The sequence below is a fragment of the Triturus cristatus genome, chromosome 11 (genome assembly GCF_964204655.1).
Source record: "Triturus cristatus chromosome 11, aTriCri1.1, whole genome shotgun sequence".
NCBI classification, from domain to species: domain Eukaryota; kingdom Metazoa; phylum Chordata; class Amphibia; order Caudata; family Salamandridae; genus Triturus; species Triturus cristatus.
In genome coordinates this window covers 107,684,983-107,699,174 of record NC_140594.1, presented here as the reverse complement: position 1 = coordinate 107,699,174, position 14,192 = coordinate 107,684,983, and the positions used below count along the sequence as shown (strand labels likewise).

Here is a 14,192-nt window from a genome sequence, read left to right as displayed (position 1 = left end):
TCTTCTGCACCAGAAAAATATTGCTGCAGAAACCGCGAGGGCCCTCATTGCAATACACTATCACGTGTTTCTGCAGCAATTCGTCGAGTTCGGAATCTATAAAATCGCAATCTAGTTGGGAAAAGAAAGCTGTCGGGGTTGCCTGTCCTGAGAAGGGGTCTGAAAGAAATCGAGGTGAAAACCCTGAATTGTTTGCAATACCCAAGCATCCTGAGATAGTTGAACCCAATTGTGATAGAAAAAATGAGTACGACCCCCCAGTGGTAGTATGAATTTGTCTGGAGCACTTACCTGAAGATTCAGGGTTTTGGAAGCCTCCACGGTAGGACCCTCTGTTGAAGCGCCTTTTGTTGAAGCGCTGCCTGGTGGGGTGAAAGGTATTGCCACGGGTGGATTCCCATTCTCCCATGCCTCGACCGAAGTCTCCTCTCAGAGGACCTTGGGAGAACTGTCGGCCAAACGAGCGTCCTTGGCCTCGTCCGGCCCTATTGAAAACACCAGCCTGAAAGACTGTTTTAATGCCTGACTGCGCTTTATCAAGAGTTGTGAAGGTGCCCACATACTTGGCTACGTCTTTCATGAAACGGTCCCCGAACAGGTTCCCGTCCACCAGGGGACCAGGTTCTGCTGCAGCCAATTCCGTGAGATTGGAGTCCATGCGCATGAGGATTGATTTGCGCCGCTCAGTGGAGATGGCGCAGTTGGCGTTACCCAAGAGACATATGGCCCGCTGTGTCCAACCCGCCAGGACATGGGGATCCACTGTAGCCCCAGATTCCTGCCCTTCTAAAGCTATTTCCAGGATCTTAGCAAGAGGGCCGACCACATCCAAGAGCTTATCCTGGCACCCACGCCAGGCGCGATCAAGATCCATCTTGGGGTCTTTCGCAAACTTTTTAAAGAAGGTTGGAGTCTATATCTGGGGTTTCGGCCACCTTTTCAGAAATATCCGGTCTAGGACACTCTGAGCGCAGTCTGTTCCGCACCTCATTGTCAAAGCTTTTGCGAAAGTTTTCTTGCAGGTACGCAGCAACCTCAGGGGTAAATAACCAATCGGACGACCTGGGATGAACTATGTCAGCAGGGTTAAACGTGAAGGGAGTGGGAATAGCTTGAGGTGTTTCCAAATTTTTTGACTTCTTGGTTCTTTTCTAAGGCGGTGACTCGTCCGGGGTGTCGGTTCCCGTAGTATCCGGGTCTGTGTCAGTGTCTGGGGCCTTAGATTTGTCGGTGTCGGGGGGGAAGGGAGTGAAGAGTATGTGGAAGAATGAGGCCAGGTTTTAGGCTGGGGAGCGTCCTTGGAGGGTCTGCCGGAGCAGTGAAACCATGACGTTTCGCGAATTTTTCAAGTTGTTTTGTTATTGGTTTCAATGCAGTAGCTAGTGCCTGCTGCACAGTCCCCGGGACTGCTTTCTCCAGGGCCTTGTTGACCGACTCCTGGACCGAGGTGTCCAGGGCCTCAACAATATTGTCTTCTAGGGAAGGGGTTGCCACTTCCTCCTCATATAAATTAACCCATTCACAGCACACACATGCAGAAACATACCCATAATCAAACACACACCCAAACATTCAGTAAGGAGGTTCCCGAGCCCCAGCAGTGATGGCAGGAGGAAGAAGCATGGCAGGGAGGCATCACTGATAGTCAGCCCAGGGCACATCAGGGTTTAAACCTGACGCACCCAGAGTTGACTTTATAAGTGATGCCCCCATCTAATTTTGGAGAATGTCCTCATCGGGCTTTGCCAGGGTGATGATGTCACTGCCCTCAGGGCTGTGACATCCTCCACCTGGCAACAGGGCAGGCTTTAGCGCTGGTGGCGCCCTGTGTGACAGTGTCTGTTGGCGCCCCCCCCCATGACCACCTCTCCGAAAGATTCCCTCACCAGCACCGTTTAACAGTGCCTCTCAAGTCTCCATAAACACTGTCTCTCAGATTCATTTAGTTTCATAGCGCCACTCATACCGGTGTAAGGTGTCAGAGCACTTTATACCGCACGCACATTGAACAGAGACAATCATATGTGTGTAAATCAGTGTATAGGAAATGTTATATCAGACAGTTTTACAAGGTGTAGTGTAGGAGTGGCATGTCATCGATACTGGTAGGCAATATAGTTAAAGTTCTTATCCATGAAAGTCACAAATTCAGAATATAAACCGCAACATCTTTGTTAAGGGTTCTCTTTCATAATAAGAATTGTTTTCTACCCAATTGAACCCTTTTCACAAGATTTGGATAATGAAAGACTGGGCTAAAAAACATATAGCTCGAACATATACCTTGCAGTTTGCAGCTTTAGGGTGACAGTTAATAGGTCAATGTTCTATATTAGGATTTTGACTTATAAACTACAAGTAACAAAAGGAGCTCTCTTACAGAAGCAGCAACCCACTGACTTAGTTCCATTATATGCACTTCGTTATCTGCCTTGTACACATTCTTAGCAGCTGGCATTTTAACCCTCTGCGCTACCTTAAGATGAGTAAAAATGTCCACTAGACAAACCTCCGGTCTCTTTCCAGGAAGACGATTAATCACAGATTTCTCTTGGCATTTAATTGATGTCTGAAAGTTGCTGGAGGCCATGAACGAGGTAGCAGGTGCTTTTAAACTGAGAATACACATTTTCACAAATTGTCGCACCCACCCCTAGTGAACACCCGGGTGCGGTCGCACCGATCGCACCGCCAAAGAGCCGGCCCTGCCTGGCAAACCTTGACTGGCTGCATCAATGCATGCGCAGCATGAATCACTGACAAAATATCGAAGGTCAGAATATTGACCTACAAAAATATTGCAGCAAGAATATCGAAGTCAAGAATATCGAGAAAAAAAATATTGATGTAAAAAATATTGTTGTTAAAAATATCGTTTTTTATTTAATTTAAAAAATAAAGTAAATAATACATATAATTAAAATAAACAGTAAATTTTTAAAAAATGTTTAAAAATTAGAATTCATATATATAAAGTTAAAATAAATTAAACATGTACATTTAGGTGCCGATTCCGATCCGTTAAATTTTTTTTCCGTACGACTCGTATCCGTATTTTTTTCCGTACGAATCGTACAAGTCACGTCCGAATTGTGAACTACGATTCGTACGGGAAAAAGTACATACGGATCGGCCCGATCCGTACGAATCGGAGCGGGAAAACTTGTACGAGACGTACCCGGACACTGTTCCGTACGATTCGTAAAAATACAGTCCGAGCGTACAAGTACGATCCGGACCGGCTATCCGATTTACGAATCGTACGGAAAACGTCCCGAATCTACCCCCTACGAAGCAAAGTTTGTACGACTCGTAGCCCGGGAAAAGTTGTTCCCGGGGTACGAGTCGTACAGGCCCCCCCACCCCCCCGTATGTAGGCACCGTACCCCCGTATGTACGCACCGTACCCCCGTATGTACACACCGTACCCCCCGTATGTATGCACCGTACCCCCCCGTATATACGCACCGTACCCCCCGTATGTACGCACCGTACCCCCCCTGTATGTACGCACCGTAACCAGCGCGTACGCACTGGGGGTACGGTGCGTACATACGGGGGGGGGTACGGTGCGTACATACGCGGGTGGGGGTGGCCTGTACGAATCGTACCGCTGGCGACTCAGCTTTTACGGCTGTTATTGGCTCCTGTAAAAAAAGAGCCGTACGGAGTGCCGTAGGGACGGATCGTACTTGCTGGGCCGTAAAACGCTGCTTACATACGTACGGACGTCGCGTACAGGCTGTTCCGGATCAGATTCGTAGTTTTGTTTTACCCGTACAGTCTTTTGTACGATTCGTACGGAAATAGGCTTTCTGTACGAATCATACTTCCTAGGTTGTACGGACAGTTTACCGGGTACGAGTCGTACGGAGAAAACGCTCCGTACGACGATTCGTAGGGCCTTTTTACAGGATCGGAATCGGCACCATAATATATGTAAATGTAAATGTAAATATACAATATATATACTTACTAATAATTTTAAATAATTATTTCAATAACATATTTTTTTTAATATCATATAGATTATACATACATCTATACACATAAAACAATAATATAAATACAAATTAAATAAATATATATAACAAATTAAAATAATTAAAAATATTGTTAATCTTTTAAATATTAATTATATACTACATTAACTAAAATAATACACAAATTATTCGATAGCGGAGGTAATAAAATTACTATTCCAACTTCGAACAGTGCAAAAGTAGGGAAAATGTTGGAAAGCATAGGGGAAACAATTACTATTCCCACCCCAGTGAGTGATATAGTAGGGAAAGTGTTGGATAGCGTAGGAGTAAAAATTACTATTCCCACTCCAGTGAGTGCAACAGTAGGGAAAGTGTTGGATAGCGTAGGGGTAAAAATTACTATTCCCACCCCAGGGAGTGCAACAGTAGGGAAAGTTTTGCATAGCGTAGGGGTAAAAATTACATTCCCACTCCAGTGAGTGCAACAGTAGGAAAAGTGTTGGATAGCGTAGGGGTTAAAATTACTATTCCCACTCCAGAGAGTGCAACAGTAGGGAAAGTGTTGGATAGCGTAGGGGTAAAAATTACTATTCCCACTCCAGTGAGTGCAACAGTAGGAAAAGTGTTGGATAGCATAGGGGTTAAAATTACTATTCCCACTCCAGGGAGTGCAACAGTAGGGAAAGTGTTGGAAAGCGTAGGGGTAAAAATTACTATTCCCATTCCAGGGAGTGTAACATTAGGGAAAGTGTTGGATAGCGTAGGGGAAACAATTTCTATTCCCACCCCAGGGAGTGCAACAGTAGGGAAAATGTTGGATAGCGTAGGGGTAAAAATTATTATTCCCACTCCAGTGAGTGCAACAGTAGGAAAAGTGTTGGATAGCGTAGGGGTTAAAATTACTATTCCCACTCCAGAGAGTGCAACAGTAGGAAAAGTGTTGGATAGCGTAGGGGTTAAAATTACTATTCCCACTCCAGGGAGTGCAACAGTAGGGAAAGTGTTGGATAGCGTAAGGGTAGAAATTACTATTCCCACTCTAGTGAGTGCAACAATATTTTTGCACCGTACCCCCGTATGTACGCACCGTACCCCCGTATGTACACACCGTACCCCCCGTATGTATGCACCGTACCCCCCCGTATATACGCACCGTACCCCCCGTATGTACGCACCGTACCCCCCCTGTATGTACGCACCGTAACCAGCGCGTACGCACTGGGGGTACGGTGCGTACATACGGGGGGGGGTACGGTGCGTACATACGCGGGTGGGGGTGGCCTGTACGAATCGTACCGCTGGCGACTCAGCTTTTACGGCTGTTATTGGCTCCTGTAAAAAAAGAGCCGTACGGAGTGCCGTAGGGACGGATCGTACTTGCTGGGCCGTAAAACGCTGCTTACATACGTACGGACGTCGCGTACAGGCTGTTCCGGATCAGATTCGTAGTTTTGTTTTACCCGTACAGTCTTTTGTACGATTCGTACGGAAATAGGCTTTCTGTACGAATCATACTTCCTAGGTTGTACGGACAGTTTACCGGGTACGAGTCGTACGGAGAAAACGCTCCGTACGACGATTCGTAGGGCCTTTTTACAGGATCGGAATCGGCACCATAATATACAATATATATACTTACTAATAATTTTAAATAATTATTTCAATAACATATTTTTTTTAATATCATATAGATTATACATACATCTATACACATAAAACAATAATATAAATACAAATTAAATAAATATATATAACAAATTAAAATAATTAAAAATATTGTTAATCTTTTAAATATTAATTATATACTACATTAACTAAAATAATACACAAATTATTAGATAGCGGAGGTAATAAAATTACTATTCCAACTTCGAACAGTGCAAAAGTAGGGAAAATGTTGGAAAGCATAGGGGAAACAATTACTATTCCCACCCCAGTGAGTGATATAGTAGGGAAAGTGTTGGATAGCGTAGGAGTAAAAATTACTATTCCCACTCCAGTGAGTGCAACAGTAGGGAAAGTGTTGGATAGCGTAGGGGTAAAAATTACTATTCCCACCCCAGGGAGTGCAACAGTAGGGAAAGTTTTGCATAGCGTAGGGGTAAAAATTACATTCCCACTCCAGTGAGTGCAACAGTAGGAAAAGTGTTGGATAGCGTAGGGGTTAAAATTACTATTCCCACTCCAGAGAGTGCAACAGTAGGGAAAGTGTTGGATAGCGTAGGGGTAAAAATTACTATTCCCACTCCAGTGAGTCCAACAGTAGGAAAAGTGTTGGATAGCATAGGGGTTAAAATTACTATTCCCACTCCAGGGAGTGCAACAGTAGGGAAAGTGTTGGAAAGCGTAGGGGTAAAAATTACTATTCCCATTCCAGGGAGTGTAACATTAGGGAAAGTGTTGGATAGCGTAGGGGAAACAATTTCTATTCCCACCCCAGGGAGTGCAACAGTAGGGAAAATGTTGGATAGCGTAGGGGTAAAAATTATTATTCCCACTCCAGTGAGTGCAACAGTAGGAAAAGTGTTGGATAGCGTAGGGGTTAAAATTACTATTCCCACTCCAGAGAGTGCAACAGTAGGAAAAGTGTTGGATAGCGTAGGGGTTAAAATTACTATTCCCACTCCAGGGAGTGCAACAGTAGGGAAAGTGTTGGATAGCGTAAGGGTAGAAATTACTATCCCCACTCTAGTGAGTGCAACAGTAGGAAAAGTGTTGGATAGCGTAGAGGTTAAAACTAATACTCCTACTCCAGTGAATGTAACAGTGTGAAAAATGTAGGATAGCGTAGGGGTTAAATTACCATACTTATTAATTAAATAATTTTTGAAATACCACTAAAATTAAATTAATATTTACTTAAATAACATTAAATTACTTCCCACCCTATTCCCCCATAAACACACAACCCACTACCCATAAACAACAACACAAATAATTTAATGGTAAATTAATCAATTAATAAAAATGAATTACCCATTAATAAAAAATTAACAATAAATTAATTAAAAATAACAATAAATAAAAATTAAAACATTATTATAATTGATAACATTTTAAATTACCAATTAATAATTAACAGTAAATTAATTATCAATAACAATAAATAAATAAAACATGAATTAATTCATTATAATTAAATTATTTCCCACCCTATTCCCCTATAAACCCACAACCCGCTACACATACAAATTAACAAAATTGATTTAATTATCAATTAATAAAAATTATTTACCAATTAATAATTAATTAACAATGAATTAATTTACAATAACAATAAATAAAATAATAAATTAATTATAATTAATATAATGCTAAATTAACCAATTAATAAAAATTAATTAACAATTAATTATCAATACATTAATCAATAATAATACATAAAACATAATAATTAATTAATTATAATTAAATTACTTCCCACCCTATTCCCCTATAAACCCACAACCCTCTCGGATACTAAAACGCAAAATTTTCTTTAAAATATTACTAATTTCTAAACATTTAATACATATATTTAAAAATAATAAAAATATATAAAACATTTTTTTAAACATACATATAAAATACATACTAAAATACAGAACACTAATAAGAAATATCTGTATTATTAACAACAATATTTTTGCTAACGATATTACTTACTTCGATATTACTAACTCCGATATTACTTACTTCGATATAAAAAAACGATATTACCTTAAGGTCGATATTCTGGTCAACGATATTCTTGACATTAATATTCTGTCCCCACGATATTAAAAACTCGATATTAGTGTAGGTCGATATTTAAAAATCGATATTTTGACTGCTCACTGCGCAGCACTTGGCTGCTTGACCCTGCCATGATGAGTGTGTGACCTTTGCACAGCCTGACAGACACTCATCATGCTTTAAAAATAGAGAGTAGCGAGGCCCCTAATAATAAGCCATCAGAGTATAAAATAGAAGTGGGACCAGTTCAGCTGAGTTGTCATACATATTGGCTGCAAGCATGTACAGTTAGATTCAAAACTCTTTAAGAGCAGGATAAAAAAAACATTAATTTGATTAAAAGCAGTCAAATATCCGTGTTCAATGCGTATGTCAGACTATCAATGTCAGTATTCTAAACATGCACGCAGATAGACTCCAGAAAACCGACTTCCAACATATTGTCAAGGTAAGCATGTACCTTGTTATAGATTTGCTATTCTTACTTCCCATCTACCTATCTTAATGTTATTGGTGTAAGCACAGGTGAACATTAAGAACTTTTTAATTTTAGTAAAATACTGATACCCATGATCACATGGACATTTGGGTTGCTCTTGTTTCTTTAAAATATTTTCAGGAAAGCAGCATGCCGACGATAGAGCACTTCTGACCTTAACTAAGTAGATAACATTTCAAATTATGTGCATAGCTGTTAATAAGAATACTGATCCATTCAATAGACACACACCTTAAAAATACATGGTATGGTTTTTTAGGGGGGAGGCATTCTACCCCACACATCAATAATGTTGAATTTTCCATTCATAAACAGTTTTCAAAGCTTCAGTTTTAGCTTGTCAACATAAAAAGGCTGGCAACCCTTTTCTTTTTGTCCTATATACGAATATTCCCCGATAAATTAGATAAAATAATCATCCCCAAATATTTGTAGCCATCGGCTATGTGTAATGTCTAATGATTTGCTGTACTCTGTCCATCTGCTTTTGTAGATTCCCCAAGGACCCCGAACGGCGCAAGGTATGGGTGGCAGCGATGTGCCGGACAACAAAAAGCGGGTTGCCATGGTCCCCAACTTCACACAGCACTTTGTGCTCGGCTCATTTCAGAGAAGAGGCCTTTGATCGGACAGGGCAGACCGTTCGTCTTCGGCAGGAGGCCGTGCCAACAATCTTCAGCTTTCCACAGCACCCGCAGGTGAGAAGGTGATGGTTTATGTAGCACTATTGTACCACTAACCACAATTGTATGCTTCTCCATCATCCACTGCTGTCCTGTGGTACTCCTCCACTGCCGTCCTGTGGTACTCCCGCACTACCCACTTAGGTATTGCGTTACTCCTGCACTACCCACTGCTGTCCTGTGGTACTCCTGCACTACCCACTGCTGTCCTGTGGGACTTCTGCACTACCCACGTTGGTATTGTGTTACTCCTACACTACCCACTTAGGTAGTGCATTACTCCTGCACTACTGTGGTGATGTGAGTCTGGAATGCTGCGCCGACATGGAGCTCCAGAACCTTTGGAATTCTAGGATGGACCGTTATCTCTGGGCCCCTTTAGGAGAGACATGTCGTTATGCTGTTGTCACCAATAAATCCTTCAACCCTCTGTAGACGTGTGAGTGTATGCTTCAGTATTTTGGCGATGAGTGGGCAACTAAGAAGATTCATATTTCCTGCATCCAAGAACGAGAGAAACGCGAGAAACCTGACTAACAACTCAAACGACAGAAAAGCGCGAAGAAAACAGGGGCCAGAGAATCAGTACGTTTATGAAACTGCTGTCGAGTATCGGGTATCGGGTATGCTACTACTATAAGGTGAGAACTTCCCTTTCATTATTTACTCTTCATTGCGGATTTCAACGATCACAGCACGTTTCAACGAGTCAGACTGCGTGAGGCAGAACGCACGAGTCAGACAGCGCGAGACAGATTGCACGTGACATGCTTCATTTCAAAGCCTGAGACGCACGTAGTGCGCCGTGCCGAATACAATTCAAAGAAATATTCTCTCCGATATATTGAAAAACTCACACGATTGGCTAGCAGCAGATTCTGCCTTCCCACAGCGTGAAGCACATTAATCGTCTGCCGGCAGATTGCAGCGCCTACAGACACAGCTTGTGTGGCAGCTCTCAAGCCTTCCTTATTCATCAGGATCCGCATTGCATTCTGGGAGAGAGAGAAGAACACCAAGTCGATCAACATAAAATTTGGACTTCTAAGTGTTTCTTCACTTCTCAGTTTTACTTCAAAAAGAAGCTTTACAACAGCGATTTGCATGCTTTGCAGATCGCTATTTAAAAAAAAGGGAGTCATAAAAGAAATATTACAACAGCGTTTTGCACGCTTTGCAGATCACTACGTACATACTTTAAAAACACGCAGTCATCGGTGATTTGCACACTCAATTCTATGTTCGTCAACTTAGTATTTTTACCATAAAGTGCAGATCACAGACATTTGCACGCTTCGTCTCTGTATTGTTTTAGCATTTCGTTTTTTTGGAGTTTTCACAAAAATGTGCAAATTACAGCGATTTGCACACCTATTATTTAAAAAATGATTTTTACATCTAACCAACATGCAAAGTGTTCAAGCACCAGCACCATTCCTACAAGAACCTGGAGAACCACCATTGAAGTGGAATTTATGGCTAAGATCTTTCAGGGCTTACCTAGGAGCAGTCAATGCCCAAAAATTCAGACCAGAAAGACGCAAAAGTCTAATGTATTATCACTTGGGCGTAGAAGGCCAGAAGGTATACGACCACTTACCTGAACATGTTTCTGCGGAAGACGAAGATCTTGACGAATTTGAAACAGCAATCGCCCAACTCGATAAATACTTCTCAAAAACTAAGAATATAGTTGTACATATATACAAATTTTTAACGAGAACACAACTACCCAATGAAAGTATAGACACTTACGTTACAGCGTTAAAAATGCTAGCTTCCAAATGCAAATTTGACAATTTTACTGCAGAGTTAATACGTGACCAATTAGTAGCTAGATGCCATTCTAAAAAAATACCAGAAAGTTTACTTGCATGTAAAAACCCGACATTAGATAAAGCTATAGATTTAGCTAAAAGCATCAAAGGTTCTTCTATTGATGCAAAATTGCTTGAAGAATCTTTAGCCAAGTCTACAATTTCTGGTGCAGTAGTTAATAAACCCATCACTAAAGGTTTCTCAGGCAATATTAGACCAAGAACATTCTCTAGACCCAATAATCCTCCTCAACAGCTTCACAAGGTGTTTGTTATAGATGTAGTTCACCTTCACATGTTTCCTCGTTCAAATACTGTCCAGCATTGGGTCAACAATGTAAGTAATGTGGGAAAATAGGTCATTTAAAAGAAATGTGAAGAACAGGAAAACCCACAAATGTCCGTTGTGTTCTAAATGATTTTGATGGTAATTTTGATGAGGAAAATTATGAGGAAAGTAAAGTATTACTTTTAGGAGTAAAATGTGTTAATTCAAATGGCGAAGACTAAGGTGCCGATTACGATCCTGTAAAAAAATTCCCCGTACGACTCGTATCCGGTCTTTTTACCGTACGAATCGTACAAGTGCCGTACAAACTGCCATGTACGATTCGCATGGGAAAAAGTCCATACGAATCGCATTGGGAATTATTCCCCACACGTCCTTGGGTCGGAAAATGTGTCCGACACATCCTCGGACGAATTACCGTACAAATGTGAAAAGTGAACTCCGACCGCGGAAGTACGATCCATCCCGTGCGTCCGATGTTACAACCGGATGGAAAAAACACTGTCCGCACCGAACTCCCATAGCAACCATGGAGACATGTGCCCGCATACGCGCCCAACACTCCCCCCAGCCCTCCTATGTACGAGTCGAATCCCCACCCGTGTATGTACACCCGTGTATGTACGAGACGTACCCCCACCCGTGAATGTACACCCGTGTATGTACACCCGTGTATGTACACCCGTGTATGTACGAGACGTACCCCCACCCGTGCATGTACACCCCCGTACGTACGGCCCGTAACCCCACCCGCGTATGTATGGAGCGTACCCCCACCCCAACCATGTATGTACGACCCGTACCCTCACCCGCGTACGTATGGAGCGTACCCCCACCCCAACAGTGTATGTACGACCCGTACCCTCACCCGCGTATGCATGGAGCGTACCCCCACCCCAACCGTGTATGTACGACCCGTACCCTCACCCGCGTACGTATGGAGCGTACCCCCACCCCAACAGTGTATGTACGACCCGTGCCCTCACCCGCGTATGCATGGAGCATACCCCCACCCCAACCGTGTATGTACGACCCGTACCCTCACCCACGTACGTATGGAGCGTACCCCGACCCCAACCGTGTATGTACGACCCGTACCCTCACCCACATACGTATGGAGCGTACCCCCACCCCAACCGTGTATGTACGGCCTGTACCCTCACCCGCGTATGTATGGAGCGTACCCCCACCCCAACCGTGTATGTACGGACCATACCCCCACCCCAACCGTGTATGTACGGCCCGTACCCTCACCCGCGTATGTATGGAGCGTACCCCCACCCCAACCGTGTATGTACGGACCGTACCCCCACCCCAACCGTGTATGTGCGACCCGTACCCTCACCCGCGTATGTATGGAGCGTACCCCCACCCCAACCGTGTATGTACGGCCCGTAGCCTCACCCGCGTATGTATGGAGCGTACCCCCACCCCAACCGTGTATGTACGGACCGTACCCCCACCCCAACCGTGTATGTACGGCCCGTACCCTCACCCGCGTATGTATGGAAAGTACCCCCACCCCAACCGTGTATGTACGGACCGTACCCCCACCCCAACCGTGTATGTACGACCCGTACCCTCACCCGCGTACGTATGGAGCGTACCCCCACCCCAACCATGTATGTACGACCCGTACCCTCACCCGCGTACGTATGGAGCGTACCCCCACCCCAACCGTGTATGTACGACCCGTACCCTCACCCGCGTACGTATGGAGCGTACCCCCACCCCAACTGTGTATGTACGACCCGTACCCTCACCCGCGTACGTATGGAGCGTACCCCCACCCCAACATTCTAAGTACGGAGCGCACCCCAGGCCCCAACACCAGCACCTTCACCCAACATCGCGCATGTACGAGTCGTACCAAGACAGACACAAGGACAGCACTGTACAACAAAATTGCCGAAGTACACACCGTACACACGCTAAAAACGCACGTACACAACCAGGACAAAGCAAAACAACACAAGAATACACTATTCGAATGGCACAAAGCCACAAAACATGTCCAACAAGCACAAATACAACACATTCACTGACCTGCAACTGCCAAAATCCCAAACAGAGGCCCAAAACACAACCACTCCTTATAACACACCCACCCAAAGTTCAAACACAGCCACACCCATCAATGGACCAATAAAAAGGGCCCACAGACACAAACCATGAGCCTTTGCAACAGACTCACTGCTGCCAGACCCCACAGACAACCTACAGCACCATACTTGAACCTTTACTACACATTACACTTGCACACCTTCACACACCCACCTACACAAACCCCCCCTCATCACATTCACACACACACCTGCACAACCACACCCACACACCCACAACCATCCACACCCACACCCCATAAACAACCATCCACACCCACACCCCTCACCATGCCCACTAACAAGAATCCAAAGTTCACTAGTCGAGAGTTGGAGGTCCTTGTCGACGAAATCCTCAGAGTCGAGCCACACCTCTTTGCAACATTGGTCAGACAGACCAGCATTTCCGAAAAAACAGCCATGTGGCAGAGGATTGTCGATGCTGTGAATGCTGTTGCGTCCACCAGAAGGACCAGGCATGAATGCCAAGCCAGGTGGTACGATCTGCGGAGGAGGGTCCGAGCCAAAATGACCGACGACCACAACCAGGCCAACATCACTGGAGGAGGGCCACCCCGCAGACCCGTACAATACCATCCCTGGTGAGGGTGATGGCCATACTGCCGGTGGTGTCAGTGGACGGATTAGAAGGACTCCGAGACCCGGGTGAGTACACAAACAACTCACCTCACATGGGGGGAACGTCATCCACAACCAAACTCACAATCAGGCACGCAACCACCCCAAGCTATCGCACGACTCAACCACACTCCATGAACACGCACATGCCACTAGCGCCACCATGCCCCATGCACCCAGCTGGACAATGCCAAGTCACAGGCCACAGAAAACACCAACACAAGACACGGTAAGCCGGATGGCGGGAGTGTGTGCCCCAAAAATCACATAGTGCAACTCAGAAGCAGACAACAATGCCCTCTGCCCATATGGCCTAGGTCACAGCCAGACAAACAGTGTGTCCCCACACAGGAAAGACTTGCCAGCAAATGGCGGACGCCTTGCATTAAGACATGGGGGTGAAGGCACGTTTTTGCACATGACAGCAGCTAATGAACAGCCAACACTGTGAAAGAGTGGCAGC

At 44.3% G+C, this 14,192-nt stretch overlaps 1 protein-coding gene across 4 annotated transcripts in view; it reads left to right on the top strand.

Moving 5' to 3' along the window:
* Positions 1-14,192, top strand: part of LOC146783434 (uncharacterized) — a 477,699-nt gene that overhangs the window by 63,917 nt on the left and 399,590 nt on the right. For all 4 annotated transcript variants that reach the window (XR_014970475.1, XM_085633638.1, XM_085633636.1 and 1 more), the window contains exon 2: positions 8,693-8,897. Coding sequence is in view for 3 of the 4 variants with exons in the window: in XM_085633638.1 (XP_085489764.1) it covers positions 8,693-8,897 (205 nt within the window). In the remaining variant the exon portion in view is untranslated. The remainder of the gene's footprint in view (positions 1-8,692; positions 8,898-14,192) is intronic.